We start from the raw sequence: 20,218 nt of genomic DNA, 5'->3' as shown, positions 1-20,218 counted from the left end.
GATGCCTCGTATAAAGGTGTCAGTTTTTGTACCAGTTGAAAGGGTAAAAACCTATCACTATAACGTGGTAAAAGATGTGGCACCACAACAGGGAACTGCAGGGATGAGACTCCCAACTCGTGGTGCTGAACGTGAATACCAACAGCACCACCGAGTGGACAGAGCTCCGCCCCTACAGCTCGTAGGTGTCACGAGCGTGAGTAGTGGACAGTGAAAATGAAAAAAATACGGGAAAAATAAGATTAGTAGCTATTTAGCCTTTCTGGCAATAAAACGGGGAGTTGTGTTAAGATGTTTAAACACCAAATAGATTAAACCTTTTGCAAGGAATCATGTCTTCATTAACCACACGTACTTGTGAACACGCAAACAAACATGCTCTGATAATTAATGCACGGGCATTGTTTTTCAACTGATTGGCCTACGCCAGAGACAGCCTTCTTTAAGGGCATAGTCTCACCCGAGTGCGCTGATCTTAAAGGTGCATTGAAAAATGTTGATACTCCGACTGATGCTCCTACTGTTGTGGAGTGACTCATGCAGCCAGCTATGGCTGCAGAGTTTGGTAGTACATGTTGTTTACGCCGTTTATTGTGAAAATTGAGCCAGAGGGCCGCCGTCCACGCGGACGTCCGAAGAAGCGATGGATGGATCGAATAAAGGAAGACATGAAGACGGTCAACGCATCCCTTGAAGATGCCCTGGACCGAGCCAAATGGAGAAGACAATGCCGAAAAGCGGACCCTGCGCCACAGCGGGAACGCTAGGAAGAAGAAGATTGTGAAAATTCGGTCACAGTTCCTATGATCACTGTTTCATTGCTTTTATGGCTTTATTTTGGTGATTTTCTAAAAGTGTTTTGGTTTGGCCATGTTTGTTTGTTGTAGTACAGAGTTAGACTGATGGCCTTAATCTAAGTTGTCTTGTGGTTGTTGTTGTTTGACTTGCATCCCGCTGGGATTTTTGCACACAGCGTTGGTGTACGGTGTTTTTTCTGCAATATTTTGCTGTCTTTTCTTGGATTTTCTGTTTGCTCTTAGTCACTATAAGATGTTTTCTTGTTCATGTTTGTTGCGGTTGCACCCGATTCAAGAGCCGAATGGCTCACAGGGCTACACCTAATAAATGAACTTGAACCCGAGGACGCCAAAAAGCGAACAGCACAAAGGAGCCGTACATAAATGACGTCACGCGTTTTTAGACGATTTTTTACCCCCCCCCCTCGTCACACGGCGGTACAAAAAAATCAGACCCCCCCCCCTCAAATATGACGTCACAAAACTCTGCCCCCCCCCCCAAAATAAAACACGCTTCAAATCGCTGTAAACTATTGTCATTGCAGTGCGTATTTAATGTGGCGCTGCACTCTGATGTTGTTGGAGAAAACATTTATTAAAAGTCTATTTAATTAAGTAGAACGTGTTGTCTATATTTCGATTTAAAGCTTTCGTGACTGCAGGGATTCATCTTCTTGGTTCTTTCGGTAAAGTCACGTAGAAGGGAAATAATAAAATAATAAAAATAAAACATAATAAAATAATTCTCACGACGTTTCGGCTACAACGCAAGCAGCCGTCTTCAGGTGAAGAATGAGACACTGCCAAGCTAGGAGCTTATATATAAGCTGGGTTGGAGGTGGAAGAGCGCCTTAACAAAAAGAATGTGCATATCAAGAGGAATTTAGCATATTCATGGGAAATGCGTAGGTGGGCGGGGGGGTTGTCTATATTTATTTAAAGTTGCGCATTTTGATGGGACGTCACATTTCTCACCCCTCCCCCTAGCGCGTGACGTCATTGACGGACGCCCACTTTCACATTTCACAACACAGTCGGCATTTGGGCCATTTAATCTTCTGTGCGAAACGCGGAGCCGGAGATCAAGCCGAGCCGGGCCTGGCAGTGGAAGAGCTGAGGAGCAGGCGTCTCCCCACGACAAGGCCGACACGAGGACAGGTAGGGAGGGCCTTGCTTGTCGCCGAGTAAGAGGCCGCGAACGTCGCGAACGTCGCGACATGCTCGGGCGAGATAGGAGGCTCGATTGCCGAGTGGGCCGCGTTGAGGGGAGGGGGGGCACCGAGAGGGTCGCGTTGAGGGGGTCGTGTTGAGGGGGGCACCGAGGGGGTCGTGTTGAGGGGGGCACCGAGGGGGTTGCGTCGAGGGGAGGGAGGACGCAGAGGAGGGGCGCAGGGCGCGCAGAGCGGTCGAGGCCTGACTAGCTGAGGAAGAGGCCGCGTCCGTGCCCGTGCCGTCGGGGAAATACTCAAGGCGAGATCGGAGGTTCGATAGGCCGCGTTCACGTGAGAATCGAGGGGGGCCGCAGTGACGGGAGGGGGGGGGGCCGCAGTGAGGGGGGTTTGAGAGGAGCGAGGCGCTGTTATGGTGGTCGGGAGTGCGACGAGAACGGCGTTTGTCCCACATCACCGCCCCTTAGCGGCAACCAGTGGGAGCTCAACCCCAGCCCGGGGCTCGTGGTGGGGAGGCGAACGTTTGGGCCTCCCCTAGATCGACTCGGCCTCAAATGAGTCTGAAATCATCGCCGGGGGGGTGGGGGGAGTGACTCAAAACGTTGGGACGGCGCCCTCCACTCGTGTGCTGTTCGGCCTTTAATAGGCGCTCGCTAACAGCGCTTGCACACCCGGCAGTCTGCCGAGGCGATAGTTGGGGCAGCGGGCGGCAACGATGATGATTGTGATGATAGTGGTGGTGTTAATGATGATGGTGGTGTTGATGATGATGGTGATGGTGTTAATGATGGTGGTGATGATGGTGGTGGTGATGGTGTTAATGATGGTGGTGGTGATGGTGTTAACGATGGTGGTGATGATGGTGTTAATGATGGTGGTGATGATAATGGTGGTGATCATGTTGGTGGTTGTTGACGATCGTGATGGTGGTGATGGTGACAACGCGAAGCGGGATTCGTTGTAAAGCAGTCGAAGCAAGAGCGGTCGTGATCGAAGAGCTCACTCACTCACTCACCTCCTCCCCACCCCACCATCTCCGAGTCGCACACGGCTACACAAATCCCCCCCCCCTCCCGTGCGGGAGGTTTCACGCAGACGACAACGCTCAGCGCAGCGGGGAACGACCCCGTAAAGATGGCGTCCTCGTGCAACCGGACGCGTCCATTCTTGCGCAGGGCTGGGGGGGAGGGTAATGTTCGACCACGCGATTTTTAGTTTCATTTATTCGGTGTAGCCCTATGAGCCATTCGGCTCTTGGGTCGGGTGCAACCGCAACAAACAACAAAACAAAAGCATGAACAAGAAAACATCTTAAAGTGACTATGTGACTAAGTGCAAACAGAAAATCCAGGGAAAAAAAACAGCAAAAATAAAAAAGCACCGGTACACCAACGCTGTGTGCAGAAATCTCAGTGGGATGCAAGTCAAACAACAACTTTCTATTTAAAGCTTTCGTGACTGCAGGGATTCATCTTCTTGGTTCTTTCGGTAAAGTCACGTAGAAGGGAAGTAATAAAATAATAAAAAATAAAATTATTCTCACGACGTTTCGGCCACAACGCAAGCAGCCGTCCTGGTCTTCACCTGAGGACGGCTGCTTGCGTTGAGGCCGAAACGTCGTGAGAATTTTATTATGTTTTATTTTTATTACGTCCCTTCTACGTGACTTTACCAAAAGAACCAAGAAGATGAAAACACAACAACAAGACAAATTAGATTAAGGCCATCAGTCTAACTCCGTACTACAACAAACAAACATGGCCAAACCAAAAAACTTTTGAAATCACCAAAATAAAAGCAATGTTACTGTGATCATAGGAACTGTCCCGTGTAGTTCTGTATTACTCTAGGTTTGGGTTTTGTGTGTGTGGGGTTAGATTGCGTCAATATAAATGTGTCGTCACACCCGCCGCCACCCGACACAGACAATTGGTAAGCTTTGTGTCACGTAAGCGGAACGTTCCAATGAAGTTACGAGTACAGATTGGGGTGCAAATCCACAACATTTACAATCTCGGCATTTACAACCTTACTAACAATGGTCTCTGTCGGATGGTGGCGGGTTTGACGACAAATTTATATTTACGCGATCTAACCCTCCAAAAAACCTACAATACGGATGATATTGCTCGCGAAAGCGTGGTGTTTATCTGATGTACGTAGACGTTCTACTATCGTGTACTGTCGACTATTTACACCGGCGAATATCGAAGTGGCACGCCAATATACACGCGTTACTGCACTGTCAACACCATAGCAAGTTGTTGTTTTTGTTTACGATTAGTTGGTATAAACTCCACGGAGTCCCGGTCGGGGTAGTGGGTGCCATCTTAACGGGAACACCCCCTTCCTTAGGCGTGAGTTGGTAGAGGCCGACGGATGGTTTAGAAGCGGAACCTTCCGATATGAGGGGGTGGGTGGCCAGCACCACGCCCGGCCGCCTTTGTCTCCCCCAGTGGCGTTCTTTACACATCGCCACTCGGTACAGATTTGAGGCTGAGTCGACCTAGGGGATGCCGAGGACCGGTTCAAATATTCGCCACTGTTATTGGCGGTGAGCAGGAATCGAACTCGTGCTCCACAGTGCCGGCCTTCATAGGTGCTCGCTAACAGCACTTGCCCCGACAGTCTGTTAAGGCTGTATGGGGTATCTTTGTCTTTGTGTGTGTGTGGCTGTGTAGGTGTGTGTGTGTGGCAGAGGTCGCAACCGGGTACCCGATACCCGTACCCTACCCGATACCCGGCTACCCGTACCCGGCCGGGTACGGGTAGCCGTTTGCGACCCTGGTGCGTATCCGTACCCGGCCGGGTACGGATACCCATTTGCGACCCTGGTGCGGCCGGGTACGGGTAAGGAATCAAAACCCGTTTGCGACCTCTGGTGTGTGGGTAGGGGAGAGCGGTGGTGGAGTGGTTAGCGCTACGCTGCGCTACGAACCCGGCGATCTGGTTTCTATTCCTGCTGACGGCCAACACCAGTGACGATTATCTGTACCGGTCCTGGGCCTCCCCCAGGTCGACTCAGCCTCAAATTAGTACCTGGTGTTGCAGTGTAGTGTAGTGAACATCGCCGCTGGGGAGACAAAGGCGGCCGGGCGTGGTGCCAGCCACCCACCCCCTCGTGTGCCGTTCCGGTCTTCACTTGCCCCAACAGTCTGCTCAGACTATACTGGAGATCTTTGTCTACAAATATCTCTGTGTGTGAGATGTGTCAAGAAGAAAAACGAAACAAATTGTCTGCTCCTTGTTCTTCTTTGAAAGGTTCCCAGCCTACGCAACATCAACGCCGCTTAGCTACGGTTGGCTCCGTACGGCGCAAAAGAAGTTCAGCATCCATACGAACCAGATGCTCCGTCGCGCCTGTGTGTGCAGGATTCGACTGCAGTGTCCAGTTCAGGCAGCAGGGCTCGGGGTGTGATTCGGGGACAGGATGACTGTGCCTTGGCATACCCAGAACATCGTTTTCTTTCACTCGTAAACCAGTGCCCATGCAGCACGATTACAGTAATAATTTATATTATTGCAAATGGGAAAACCAAATTCAAAAGATAAATCTCATCGCTGATGTTACAGGTGAAAAGATGTAGAAGCGGAGTGATGTGAAAGTGAGGGAGCATGAACCATTGGAGTAAGGCCGTGAGATGGACTAATGACTCATTGTCTTTTGTGATCATCAGCAGACAGAGCCGGCCATGAAGCTGGTCCTCATCCCAGTGTTCATCTCCCTTCTGGGTGAGTTCACACCCAGAGCCACTCACCCAGCACACATTGGACGGTGCCCTTTCGTTAGCCAGGTGAGTGTTCACTGTTACCTCCCTCACCTGGAATGCAGGAGGTTGTGGGTTCAATTCCGACCCTGATGACTATGGGTATCTATTGCCGGGTTGGGTTATTTGCATGGTTCGGTTTACGAAATTTCTCCTTAAACGAAATTGACAAATTATGAACTCTTTTCATTTAAGAAAATCTAATTTCCACGTGAACGAAATTTCACTGCGGCATGCACCATGACATCGTCATACAAGAAGTGCATGGGAGGCTGCATCACCCATCGGCGACAGCGTCACGCCACAGTGCACAACAGCAACGCCTACACATCACCTTCACAAAGGGCTGATTATTTATGCTTCAATTATTTTTTATTCAATCGTGTTTAATATGTATGTTCTTTAGTATTATTTTTGGGATATACGTGATGCATATTTTTTAGGTTAGGAGTAGATTTGGAATGAATGTCTGAAACACATTTTTAGTATTAATTGGCAGTCAAGGGAAAAGCCATTCCGATTACTCAAATGTCGTTTAATCTACAGAGACATCGCTTACACTTATTACGCCACTCTGCAAAGGTTCGTGCAGTGGTAACAGGGTCACAGAGAGATCTTGAAAATGCCTTTAAACACAGGGGTGCTACACCATCTACATTTGTAATTGTGGAGAATAGATAAATAAAACTACGACCTCAATGGAAGCTACAACGCAATGCGCTCCATCAGCTCTTGCAAGAAGTTGCTCACAAGTGTTGTCATCACATCTACCCCTCTATTTAAGGAACGAAACAGGAGGATATCTCCACAAATATCTGTCGCCTGATGAGGCCGGTTGTAATTACTGGCGAAACATCGTACTTAGATTGTAAATGTTGTTTTTTTGCACTCCAACACACCGGTGTGCTGTACTAGTGACGAATTTGCACGTTCTGTTTACGTAACAAACCTTACTGATTGGCTGTGTCGGGTGGTGGCGGGTTTAACGACACATTTATATATTTACGCGATTTCACCCAAAAAAACTGTCTTTTAAACTGAGGGATACTCTTGTGTCTATAACGAGTGTGACCGGTCTCCCTGTAGATGCGGCATCGACTGCGATGCTCCAGATCACTCTTCCGCAGAGTCTGTCTGTGAGGGAGGGAGAGAACGTGACTCTTCCCTGCTCCTTCTCCCCACCGTCGATCGGCCTGGGCCACATCATCATTCAGTGGTTCACGATGCCCAGACGCTACGCAGAGAACATGACCAGAAGAGAGATGAAGAAGGTGACTGCCGCATTTCATGTCAACCGTGAATAATTGTCTCCGTACTTGATGTCTACGTCGACACGTAACAGATAATAACAAAGTTACGTGGCGCTCTTTAATTACCCAGAAATGTCCCAATCAGTCTCACAACTCCATTTCAAGAAGTCACTGCTCTGAGATTTTCCCAATGAAGGTACATTAATGAGAGTCTGGCTTCATGTCGAGAGAAACCAGAGTACCTGATGAAACTCGTGTTTAATACGAGGGGGATTACACGCAATACTCTACACAGATTCAAGTCCACAGGTAGACCCACTCTCAACACGCTACGCAAACTCAACATTGATATTTTGCCATCCCCTTGTCGCGTTGCAGCCGAAGCCTACAACGCTTGGTGTTCCCAGGAGGTGTCCCATCTAGGCGGTAACCGAGCTCACGTCTGCTGAGCTAGCGACATCCAACGAGCCCAGGGGCATTCAGGACGATTTTACCGTGGGTATCGTGTGCCATTGTGGTTGACGTTCCATATTGTGGTTTGTGTCATTGCAGATCTATCAATCGGGGGATGAAATGCACCCCTTGAGTAAAGTTAAGTCTGCGGGAGACGTGCTGACGGGAGACTGCTCCATTGGCATCCCCAGCTTCCCCGGGAGCCTCGGCCCCGTGGCTCTGTGCCGCATCGACTGTCGCCGATGTAACACGGAAAACACAGTGGTGCAAGGGGAGGTGCTGCTGAACGTGATGCCTGCAGGTGAACAAGAGCTGAGCGTGGTGTTGTAGCTGATACAGCCACCCTTGTCGCTATAAAACTCAACAACTAGATAACTAGTTGACTTTGGCAGCATGTTTATTTCGTATTAGCTTGTTCACATTCATTATGTTGGTGATTTGCTTTGCTATACTTTTCGCACGCATAAAGACGAGGACTACTCAAGCGTTCTTGACCACTCATCATGCGCCTGCCATGAGTCCTCTAATGCTGACACGCGATGTCAGTTATGCAGTGAATAATGCACGGAATATGAGGATGTGGTATAATTTATACGCCTTAACAATCAGCAAAGCACTCGTTTAATGGAGAATGCACGTTCGTTTTACAACTTTCATGATTTAGTTTCTTGTTTTATAATTTGTCAGATAAAAAATATATAAGAAAATAAAATGAGCACCGTTCGTCACGACGTTGTTCAAAACGGATGAAGCGATTATGGGGGAACTTACGTTGCACGGTGCACGAGATTCAACTGGTTGAGGCCCGGGAGGTCAAGGGTTATGGAAAAACTGTGGTGCAGGGCTGGAGTGGGGATTTGTACAGAGCTGAGTGATTTCTCAGCCAGGAATCTGTGATGCACGTGGATCGGGCTTTTGATTGTGGCACGTGAAGCCGTGCTGCGTCGCTGAGTGGGGCTGTGGTGCTGGGTGCGAGTGGGGGTCACGCTGAGCCCCCCCCCCCTCTTTGTCTCCGTGTCTCTGCAGCCCCACGGTCACACGGTGGGGGCGTGAGTGATGCCACCCTCGCCCCTCGAGAGGAGACCACACTCAAGGGAGCGGTGGTGGCTGCCTGGGTCCTGCCTGTCATCTCCGTCATTTCCATCATCATCATCATCATCGTCTCCGTCTTTGTCTGGAAGAAGAAGAAATGCTGTCGGTCTTCAGGGCCCTGCCACCGCTCACGCAGGTGCCCCCCCCCCCCCCCCCTCCAGCCCAGGCACCCGGGCAGCCCAGCCCAGCCCCTGGTGAATGAGCGTGGACGTGGGCAGACGGGCTGAGCTCTCTCCGTGGCCTCCCACTCGGTGTCACTGACGAGGTTTCACGTTCGTGCACCGCTGGCTCTGGGTTCACAGCGGCTGTGCTGGGGATGCTGAGCCAACACCGAGCTCCTGGCTGACTCGTACGATGTTTTTATCAACGGCTGTGTCAGCGGCAACAGAATCTGAATCTTTATTCAGGCCGGAGGAATCCGATGAGCTGTGAAAATTTTTTTTTACAGATGTCCAGTCGGGGGCGAGTCAGCAAGATACAACGCCGTAGCTATGAGATGTTAACTACCTCGCCTGTACAAAGGATGTCGTGGGGTTCCATCCTGACCCCGGCGATGCCTGTTGCTGTATATTTTGAGTCTTTGAGGCTCTCTCTCATCATTACGGTGGCTATGAGATTTTAACGACCTCGCCGCATATGGAGGAGGTCGTGGGTTCGATCCCCACCCTGATGCTTGCTGTGTATTTGGAGCTTGTGTGTCTCTCTCTCTCCCCGTGGTGGTCACGTGCATTTTCTTCCCACTCCTCAGGTTTTTCCCCTCCACATGTACAATCAACGTCGCCACGCATTTAGAGTATTTTGGCCACTCCTATACATTCCCCACGTGATGATGATGATGATATCAGGCACTGCGTCGAGCATATCATTTGTGATGGCCAGGTGGTTGCTTCTGATAAAGAGCGACGTAGCTCAGTGGGCCTTGCCGAAGGTGCCCCCCCCCCTCCAGCCCAGGCACCACGACCCCCCCCCTACCCAGCTCCTGATGAGTGAACGTGGACAAGGCATTTTCCAACCGCAGTCCGATGACCCAGTGCCTAAAAGCATCTTGACTGCCAAGTGGATATTTAACTGATCTGCCTGCCTCGTGTGGCTCTGTGGTACCAAGCAACCACGATTTATATTAAGCTATAAAGTGCGTTACCATCGTGGTTTTTTGTTTAAGTGAATATTGATTGTATTAAGCGATGAGGTTTAGTCGTTACCGATTTTATTCAACCCCCGGGGTTTTACATGGGGCTTTAGTCGAATGGCTTGTCGTGTTACCAGGTGGTTCGCTCACGGATGCTTTTGTTTCTCGTTTTACAGTGGCACTTCATCCGTAGTCTCAGGAGAGAGTGTAGCAGAGGGAGGACAGCTGATGGGACCTTCCAAAGGAGTTGTGGAATGAGCGGCACCATCACCCAGGCGTGAAGACCGGGGCCTCCCCATCGTGAGCACTACTGAACCCCGAGCAATTTTACGCCGTTTCCAGCACTGCATTTAGAATAGAGTTGTTTTGTTACTTGTAGTTTTGTTGCTTCTTCTGCCTCAATCTCGTGCACAGTTTGACTCACAAGGATGGGGGCTCGCTTTGGGGGCCTTGACAGGAGGGACCCTCCTAGGTGGTAGTCAACCCTAGGAAGGGTGGGACCTCTAAGTGGCAATAGAGACCCCGAGGAAGGAGGGGACCCCTAGGGTTGCAGTAGTGCCATCGTCCAAATCGGCACGAGGGCAGGGCTAACACAATGGCAGCTGTGAAGATGTTTTGGTAATCGCTGTCAATCTGATCAAAGTGCATGGGATCAAAATCTTTTATATTTACAATCTGCAGTTTACTTGAACACCCTCACGGGCAGCAACAGCAGCAAGCAGTGAATTATTTTGAGACGCGTGAACAACGTAACCACTTTAGCGATGTGCACAGAGACACGTTCCTCTGAAAACGGGTCGGCTCTGCCGCTCGGTTGAACCCACAGCGAGCCAGACCGAGCATATCCGTGCCCACCTCTGTTGAAGTGAGCTGGCCAGTGCGATTACATTTCCTGTGGCAGGGTCCAGTGTTGACTACGCAATGCTGCCGCTCGTTCTACATTCGCGTGGCCCATCCGGTGGCCATAACTATGATGGTGATGAGTGATGGTACCGATCGATGATGTGTGTAGGGTACTTTACATGTGTGCTGGTCAAGTTTTGATGCATCGACTGATCGATTGAGACGGTTTGTTACACTCGGAGTACTCGGCACGGTTCCCCGCCTCTCCCCGTTTACACTCCTCCCTCAAGGCCCCCACCTCTTCTCCTTGTCCCCCATCCTCCCCGTAGCCATCCCTGTCCCCCTCCCCTCTTTCCCCTCCTCTCACACGCCACCAAATCACCTTTAGCTAACCTCATTGTGCCACGTGTAAAGTGCCTTGGATGTAAGCTACGATTACTTTACCATTCGTGTATTCCAATGTAACGTTTGCACTGCAGCTGTTAGCAGTGGAATAGAATACACGAGCGATTTGCCAAATAAGATTTTTTTTGGATGACAATGTGACGATTCAACCCCTGTGAGTTCCTGACTATTGACTACGATGCTGCTACTGATCATGAATTGTTGCCAACCGTCTGTGCCTTGGAACTGCTAAAGTGTTGTACCAACTGTATTGCATTGAGCAACAAACCTCAGGGAATTTTATATTGGAAGAGGGCACGCATTGTTTTGGATACTAGCTTATCTTTATAGATTTTTAAAATTCCATATTTATTTTTTCAAATGAAGCCAGGCGGTAACGTCTTCAAATGGATCACGAATGCAATATATTTATCTACGTCAAACATTGTCACGTGTCGCCTACGGTCTTCGCTCATTTACCAGCTTCACATACCTTATTGCCGTACACATACTGGAGGAAGGGACTTTTCTATTGATGCCCCCAGGGTCTGGAATGCTATTGCCAATAAACTGCAACTTGGATCACTACCTGGGAGATCTTCTCTCAAAACTGCTCTAGAGGAGTTGTACACCCCTAGCTGCCACTGCCTTTCAGAATGGCCTGAAATCAAATGTTTCGTTCCGGATGACCGCTGCAAAGTATGATCTTGAGTTTTGATTGTTGTGTGCTGATCTTTAAAGGTGTATTGAGAAATGTATTCTGCTACTGATGCTCCTGCTGTTATGGAGTGACTCATGAAGCCAGTTGTGGGGTTTGGTCGTACATGTTATGTACATCATTTGTTGTTGGATTAGAATCATAGTTCCTATGATCACTGTCACATTGTTTTTGTGGCTTTATTTTGGTGATGTTGAGGACGGTTTGGTCTTGCCATGTTTTTTGTTGTAGTACAGAGTTGGCCTGATAACTTTAATCTACATTGTCTTAAGGGATTTTTTTGCACACAGCGTTGAAAAACGGTGTTTATTCTCGAAGACTTTACTGTTTTTTCAGGATTTTTCTGTTGCTTTTAGTCACTTTAAGATGTTTCTTGTTCGTGTTTTTGTTTTGTTGCGGTTGCACCCGAGTGAAGAGCCGCATGGCTCGCAGGGTTCTACCTAATAAATGAAACTGAAACATTGTTTGCGTGTAAAACCCGCATTGATGTCTCCTCGCGCTGAATGCGAGTGCAGTGGCACGGCGCGTCTCGTGTGGTGCGTCCACACGAATGCCGTGGCGGTGCCAGAGGCGTAGCTAGGGGGGTACATATGTCCCTGGGCGCCAAGGTAAAGGGGCGCCAAAATGAGGCTTACAAGGTTACATTATAACTTATTGCGGCGGGCGCGGCAGCCTGAAACTACTGCACAAATCTACACCTCAACCTAAAAGTTTATATATCCCGCCACACAGCCTACATGTCATGTAATTGCATTTTGGTATGTGATTAAACGGGGGGGGGTCGCCAATTTTATAGTTCGTCCCTGGGCGTAAAATATCCTAGCTACGCCACTGGGCGGTGCTGCGTGGGTGAGCCGCCCCCCGTGAGGGACACGACGACAAAGTGGGCACCGCGGCCTCGTCAGTTGCCGGGAAAGGCAGCGCCGCCCGCCGCGTCCCCCGTTCACGCCCAGCGCCGCATGAAGCTCGTGCGGGGCCTGGAGCATTTGTTGTTATAAAGGGGCCCTAAATAAATAAGTAATATTAAAACACAAATGTTAAACTTGCTTCGTAAAAATAAAATAAATCACGACGTTTCGATTGCTACACAAGCAATCATCGTCAGGTGGGAAAACCACGGCAAGAAAAACGTTTTTTTTTGCTGAAGTGGGAGAGAGATGCCGTGGTAAGAGGTTATATAGGTAAGAAAGGGGGGAGGGGCAAGGGGGGGGATGTCATTCCTGACATGCAGAGTTGGGATTTAGCGTAAGATCCTAGGGAGTTTAATTCCAAGTAGACGAGGTAGATCGGGTTTAGACCATCGGGAGATAGGTTAGACCTGCCCTGCTGACTCGGACCGATTCGGGTATTAGTAGCTTGCTGACACGCCGGGAATAAATCGTTAGTAGTAGGTTTTTACCCTTTAAACTGGTACAAAACTGACACCTTTATTCAAGGCATCATGTTTGCAATAACCGCAACACAAGCAGTCAAAATGCAAACAAAAATAAACAACTCTGATGATGATAATGATATGCACCGTCCTTGAAGTTGATTGGTCCACACCCGAGACAGCTTTCCTTAGAGCCTAGTCTCCATTGGTGTTGGACCAGATGACGACAAAAGGCGTACAACAAAGGCGTAAAGGGTAAAAACCTACTACTATATTTTGCCACTGGTAAAGGAGGTGTCAGAATAAATCGTTAGTGATCGATAACAGCCTCGTGTGGTTTCTACGAGTGTGAGGAAAGTGTGTGGTGGTGTGTGTCGAAACCGGTTCAGAATGTCTTTGCTGGCTTTGGAACCACCAAGGGTGCTGCTGAAATTGTGCACTCACAGGAAGATTTTTGTAGCTGCATTTTATTTTTGATGTGGAGGGGTCCGATGAACGTGAAAGAGACGAATCCGCTGGTGGCTTTGGTCGATGTGAATTTGTACAGTGGCGTGATGTGACCGCCAGGGGGCAGTGCAGTTGCGTGATGAGTTTCAGTGATTCATAACGCAGACGTATTCTTAGGTTTTTTCGGTAAAGTCACGTAGGTAAAAAATTAATAAAAGTAAAATAAAAAACAAATAAATTACGCAGACGGTTAGGTTTGGATCGCGTGAAACATAAACGTGCCGTGAACTCACCACCACACGGCCAATAAGTAAGGTTTGTCACGTGAACAAGAAGCGTGCCAATCAGCGCCTACTTCAGCACATCGGTGTGATGGAGAGTAAACCCACAACATTTACAATTCGAGTACGACGCTTCGCTTCTGATTACAACCACTTGTGGCGAATTGCCCGATGGAGAGGGATGGAGTGGGGTGGAGTGGGGTGGAGAGGGCTGGAGTGGGATGGAGTGGGGTGGAGTGGAGTGGGGTGGAGGGAGCTTGAGCCAGGGCCCTGCCTTTGAGATGAACGTTCACTTTCCTGCAGTGGAGCTTCCCAGCTACAGACGTGCTGTGATAAGATGATTAATAGACAAGACTAGCTATGGCTGCAACTTTTTTTTTATTGCCTTATGAGTTTTTGGCGACCAGCATTTGAACCTCATGGCAGGACCTCGGGGTCCCATAAGCCCCCAGGCTCTTGCATAAATATTATATTATAATGTAAATATTATATTATAATTAGCGGTAAGTACCCGGCGTTGCTCGGGCGAAAAAGGCAGACACACACGTGAACTTACATACAGACATTGACCCACACACCACAAAGACATCGACTTACACACACACACATATGGACTCACACACACATGGACCTACACACACACCCACACACACACATATATCGACGCACACACACATTGACTGTCACACACATACACACATTGCAATACACACATGAACTGGCACACATAGACTCACACACAAACACACATCGACTCAGACACACATAGAGCCAGACAACAACAACCGCCATTTGCCACTAAGTGGCGGTGACGTCACCACGACGCTTGTGCCAGGCCATGTGCACCTTGAGGCCACGTGAAGTGTCGAACGGACGCTGGCAGGTCACGGGGCAGACCCAGGTGCCACAGGTCGAATAACTGAGATGACTGGCTGATGCACCACCTGTGCCCCCTACTGTGCCAACTTGCTGTGCTTTAGCCACCCGGCACTCCGCTCGTTGTTGTGAGCATCGCGGAAGATTTTGTACAATGGCGTCTCTAACGGTAGCGCGATATTATTTGCGACCTGGAACCACGCGTTTTATTCGTATAACAGCTTTGCCAAGTAATTTAGCCATCATGAACGCGCACGGTCGATCCACTGCTGGATGAATGGCTCCGGCTTCCCAAGCCGCCGTCATCACCTCACGATGATGATGAGGTAACGACGCACGGAGAGCGACTGACGCCACTTCTCAGCGGATGTCATCACCTCGTTAAATGTCATCCCCTCGGTACGCAAAGACTGAACACGAACACGCTTGTAGACATCCACAGACACGCATTGACGTACACGGACAGCAGTACTTAGACACGCATACACTTACACGACAGCTATAGACTCACACAGCCTTTAACTTGCCTGTCGCGGGCAAGTGCTGGAAGCGAACAGCGCCTATGGAGGTCGGAACGGGGGTGGCAAGGACCACGCCCGGCCGCCTTTGTCTCCCCAGTGCTGATGTTTCATACACACCGTGCCACGTAGAAAGTATTGACCGCGAACGGGAATCGAACTCGTCACACGCACGCACAGCGGGCGGACAAGGGGGTGGTGGTGGTGGCGACAGATTTTGTTTTTAATTCCACAGACGATTAAATAATAAGCAGCCACTGTTCGTGGAAAGCTGCTGCTGATGTTGTTGTTGAGAGGTAGGCAGTGCTGGAGTTGTAGCGAGGCGCACACCGCGTTTGCAGGGACCCCAGGTTGTGCCGCTGCGTTCTCTGTGTGACAGTCTCTCAGTACAGTATCTGTTTAACACGTAGTATAGTAGTATAGTAGTGGTACTTTCGCGATCAATATTATCCACAAGTGGTTGTTTTTGGGTTAGATCGCGTAAATATACAATGTGTCGTCAAAGCCGCCGCCACCCGACGCAGTCAATTAGTAAGGGTTCAGTAAACAAAACATGCCAACTCGTTACTAGTTCAGCACTAACTGGTGTGTTGATGCTGGTTGTAAATACTGGCGAAACGTCATACTCGAATTGTAAATGTTGGGGATTTATTCTCCAACACACAACCGATGTGCTATACTAGTAACTAATTGCCAATTTGCAGGCCACTGCTGGACAAGAGCAACTGAGAAAAGGAATTGAAGAAACTAAGCAAAGGAAAGAAAGTACCTTTGCACAGCAGTGAGGAAATTGCACGCGGACAACATTGTATGATTTCAGACACTACTGCATAGCTGCACTTGCAAGTGAAGCAGCGACAACAGCAGCACGTGTAATGACGTTAAATGGATCACTACGGCGCGTAGCGTGGGGGGGGACCGGGGGAATGATTTCACCTTCCCAGAGAGTTCCAGAAGGAGGGCATGGCTAGGGCAGAGCAAGCCATGAACGAGTATATAAGCCAGAGCACTCAGAGCTCTGGCTCAGTTATCTCCACACTGAAGACTGAAGACCGGGCTGGAGAATAGGACCCTGGACCCCAAGCTCCACAGTCCTTCTAAGGGCCGGAAGCTCAGTGAGGCCAGTGGTCAGGACCCACGGACCAGGAGGTCGGGTCAGTCAGCCTCCCCTAGGTCCCAGCCGGACGACGATAGGAAACGGGTTACCAGTGTTAGGTCCCATATAATTCGGAGGCCATAGCTCCATAGGTATCGGCTGAAGGGACCGATATACCCTTCATGTAGGAACCTTGTAGTAAAGACAATAAACCAAAGTGTTGCCTCATAAGAACTTTATTTATATATATAGATAATATTGGTCGCAAAAGCCTACATGTTAGACTTAAAACATGGTTGGCAATCGCAAATATTTTAAATATAAAAACTATAGACCTGAATGGGAAATGTTTGTCAAGACCAAACATGTGCAGCATGGCACTTATAAACTAATCTCTTCCAAGCAGTCACAGTGTGGATCTTCTGGCCCAGTTGTTCCCAACCTTTCTGGACCCACGTTAACTGTCAACCCTCAAAACAAACTGCGGAATAACTTGCAGTGTATACAAAAAAGGTTTTAGGAATAAAATCGTGGTATCGGCAACATTCTTCAGGGAAATTAACATGGCCGTGTGGTCTACAGCTCACAGGTTGGGAACCACTCCTCTCGATCCACATCTCCCAACAGTCACCATGAGCAGCACAGACTCCTGAGATCAATGCTTCCCGATCGTACAGATACAACAGACATTAGTTTGTGGCAAGTTCAAGGCGCCTACGATGTAATCTCTTCTGGGCCAAACATCCCAGAGTAAGAACCTTTAGAGTCCCGAGACTTGTGCAACGCACGCACATTCAGGTCCCTTCACAGCCAAAGAACCCCTGTATAGCCTCATCAGACTGTTGGGTCAAGTGCGGTTAGCGAGTAGTAGCACCGATGAAGGCCGGAATGGCACACGAGGGTGTGGGTGACTGACACCACTCCCGACCGCCTTTGTCTCCCCAGTGGCCTCGAGACTTGTGCAAGGCATGCACATTCATGTCCCTTCACAAGCACAACTCAAACCTGCACCACAACCACGGCGCAAATATTAAAGCGGAGAACATTAACTTAGTACCCATGATCAACACTGGGATACACATGCGGTATTTACAAGTGCTCACACGAATAGATGAATGAATGTCACACCAGTGTAGAAAAACGCACCTCGCTTGTAAACCGCGCGACAGACAAAGACGAACTGAGAGGGAGAGCGGCGTCGCTTGGGCAACCTTCCTCTCACCATCCACGCCGTCCGGTAGGAGTGTGCCGTCTGTGCCACGGCAGCCAATATTAAAAATACAAACCCGCGAATTTCATATTCTGTACGTCTCCAATAAATTCTACGTGAGCGCAGAGAGATTAGAGGGTAGAGGGTAGAGGTAGGAGAACACAGCGAGTACAGGGAGATGAGAGGGGAGAGGTAGCGGAGAGTCTAAGGAGGATCGTGTAGGCGGAGAGTGCGATCTCGCAGTCGATTCGGGATTTGATTTGTAGCCAGTGGGGGAATCTGAGGATTGGGATGATGAGGTTTCATTTACAGAAGCTGTGAGGTGAGGCAGCAGCAGGATTCTGGATCCTGCAGAATTTAGCGATGAGGGATTTGAATTGGCCAAAGAGGAGTGTGGAAAGTCACAGAGAGGGAGAGAGATGACAAAAGCACGGTCTGTAAATAATCAGCTCATAAAACACAGGCAGTCAGCACCGCACTCTCGCGTGGCACTGTGGGTAAGAGCGGCTCCACGTGCCAGCCAGGGTGGTCACGGGGGAGCCCACCGAAGATTTCTTCAAACGGCTTCCGTGCCTTTGTCTCCGTTGTCCCCCTTGTGTCAATTCACCTCCATCAGTGGATGCTCATTTTCCTCCACATCACCGTGCAAGTCTGCTTGCCCATCTCCACTGGGGAACAAGAACACGAGTTTACAAACCGCACGGTGCCTGTACACAGCAACACCTGGACACAGTTCACGGGGAATGGACCCCCCAGGTGCTCATTGGTGCTGACTCAGCGCCTCTGAGGTCCCAGCCCAGCTTCCTGCGTTCACGTTCATTCGTGAGGAGCTGGGCTGGGCGCTCCTGGTGCCAGGCTAGAGGTTACAAACTAATTTATTTGTCACTGCTTTGGGTGTTCAGTTTGTTGTCTTTTCCCCCACCCCTTCGGTTAGCTACGGATGGCTACGTAGGGTGCAAAAGAAGTTCAACGCACACACGTACTGTACATACTTGTGTGAGCCGGGGGAGGTCCCAGACGACCGACGGCATTTCTGGATGAAGATGACGGCAGCCGCTGCTATGACGATCACGAAGACCACCACTGCCGCCACCACAAGCCCCATCCTGTTTCTGAAGTGGGGATCTGCTGTGGGCGAGGTCTCCCCTGCTGCAGCGACAGTCATGCCACTTGCACCGCCGTGCAGCTGTGGAGCTGCAGAGACACGGACGGCGTTGTCAAGAACCAATACAGAGAGGGGGGCTCAACGAGACCCCCACTCGTACCCAGCACCACCGCCCCACCCAGCGACTCAACACGGCTTCACATGCAGCAAGGAGAGACCACTCACTCAACACGGCTTCACATGCAGCAGGGAGAGACCACTCAATCAATACGGCTTCCGTGCATCAGGGAGAGACCACTCACTCAACACGGCTTCACATGCAGCAGGGAGAAGAGACCACTCACTCAACACGGCTTCACGTGCAGCAGGGAGAGACCACTCACTCAACACGGCTTCCGTGCATCAGAGCGATTCTCTGCCGAGACTCCTCTCTGTACAACGACCGCTCTCCAGCGCTGCACCCTCCACCCTGAGATCTGTGACCCTTGACCTCCCACCAACAACCGTGAGCCTGACTCTCCCCTCTCATTCACCTGCAGCTGTCACGTTCAGCTTCACCTCTCGTTCCACCTGCCAGTCAACCTTCCCACAGCTGGTACAAAGAACATGGCACTTAAGCACGGGGCTGAGGTTGCTGGAGACGTTGAGGATCTTGAGAGAGCAGTCACCCTTCTCCTCGTTTCCCGCAAACTCGGCTATTCCAAGCCAGAGATTCCCAAGATGCGAGTCGTAGATCTGGAACAACATGAACCACAATCCTAGCACGATCAAATCACAATGCACCTGAACTCATCGGATCTTGATAGCCAAGCAGAGCTTAATACTTTGACTGGGAATGCCAGAGATTGTCGTAGACTTGGGCTGCCAGGCGGTCATAAGATTGTGAAACAGCCATAGATTTGGTTTGCAGGCAGCGTTCAAGATTGGTTCTATTTATGGATTGAGTGTGTGTAGAGCTTTTCCCATTATCCATTTGTGTGGTGGGGTTTTTCTCTCGATTCTCTGGTTTCCGCTGAACATGATTCCTAACATGTCGACATAAACATCAGTTAATGAGCTGAATATTGAGGGTTGCGTGGAAGGAGGTTCTCACATTGATGATATCATCTGTGCTTACTTACAAGGTAGCGTGTGGGCATCGTGAGCCACGTGATGTAGAGGTCACTCGAGACGATCGACGGTGGGGAGAATGAGCAGGCAAGAGTCACGCTCTCTCCCTCCGTCACATCCACACTCTCCGATAGGAAGAGCTGCAGCTTCACAGTGGACGTCACAGCTACACGGAGAGAGAGAGAGAGACCGGTCACTCTCATGAGAGATGCCTCCACAGAGAGAGATCAGCTAAACTATATCACTCTATAGACAATACAGATATCGAGATAGAGACTGGTTACTGTTGTTAAGGTGCTCAGCACAGGTTTACTCAGCAATAGCAGGGCCAGAGGGAGTCTAGATGCAGGAGTTACACACAGTGGTGCTGTAATATTCACCTTTACACTGACCCAGTATCAGTGAATAACAAAACGAGGAGCTCACTGGAGCACGGTGACTTAAAATTTGCTTAAGCTATTTGAGAGGAAGACCGCTGAGCTGGTGAGTGAGCGTGTTGGATAGGTCATGGACTAAATGTCACGACTGCCTCCCTCACTGGGAGTGCTCACGCGGTCACACGGGCGGCGTGAGGGACGCGTCTCAGCGCAGCGCGACCACG

The 20,218-nt window shown here is 49.7% G+C and overlaps 1 protein-coding gene across 2 annotated transcripts; it reads left to right on the top strand.

Annotated features, from left to right (window-relative positions):
• Positions 1-1,814: 1,814 nt before the first annotated feature.
• On the top strand, positions 1,815-12,066 carry LOC144953231 (uncharacterized). Of its 2 annotated transcripts, none has more exons than XM_078883789.1 (6): positions 1,815-1,955; positions 5,644-5,698; positions 6,820-7,004; positions 7,536-7,737; positions 8,463-8,664; positions 9,834-12,066. In XM_078883789.1, the coding sequence occupies exons 2-6, from the start codon at positions 5,659-5,661 to the stop codon at positions 9,913-9,915; spliced, it is 711 nt and encodes a 236-aa protein (XP_078739915.1). In that variant the 5' UTR covers positions 1,815-1,955; positions 5,644-5,658; the 3' UTR covers positions 9,916-12,066. The 2 variants fall into 2 exon arrangements, with proteins under 2 accessions (XP_078739915.1, XP_078739916.1); XM_078883790.1 differs by having other exon boundaries at positions 1,817-1,955; positions 5,647-5,698.
• Positions 12,067-20,218: the final 8,152 nt, after the last annotated feature.

Source organism: Lampetra fluviatilis, chromosome 73, assembly GCF_964198595.1.
Source record: "Lampetra fluviatilis chromosome 73, kcLamFluv1.1, whole genome shotgun sequence".
NCBI lineage: Eukaryota > Metazoa > Chordata > Hyperoartia > Petromyzontiformes > Petromyzontidae > Lampetra > Lampetra fluviatilis.
Note: the sequence above shows the minus strand (reverse complement) of the source record. Positions and strands in the feature narration are given on the sequence as shown.

Bases quoted from the DNA above. Each gene is read 5' to 3' on its own strand.
- LOC144953231 (XM_078883789.1), top strand. From the start codon at position 5,659: ATGAAGCTGGTCCTCATCCCAGTGTTCATCTCCCTTCTGG. The intron at 7,005-7,535 runs GTGACTGCCGCA...GTGTCATTGCAG, and splicing joins CCAGAAGAGAGATGAAGAAG to ATCTATCAATCGGGGGATGA. The intron at 7,738-8,462 runs GTGAACAAGAGC...GTGTCTCTGCAG, and splicing joins GCTGAACGTGATGCCTGCAG to CCCCACGGTCACACGGTGGG.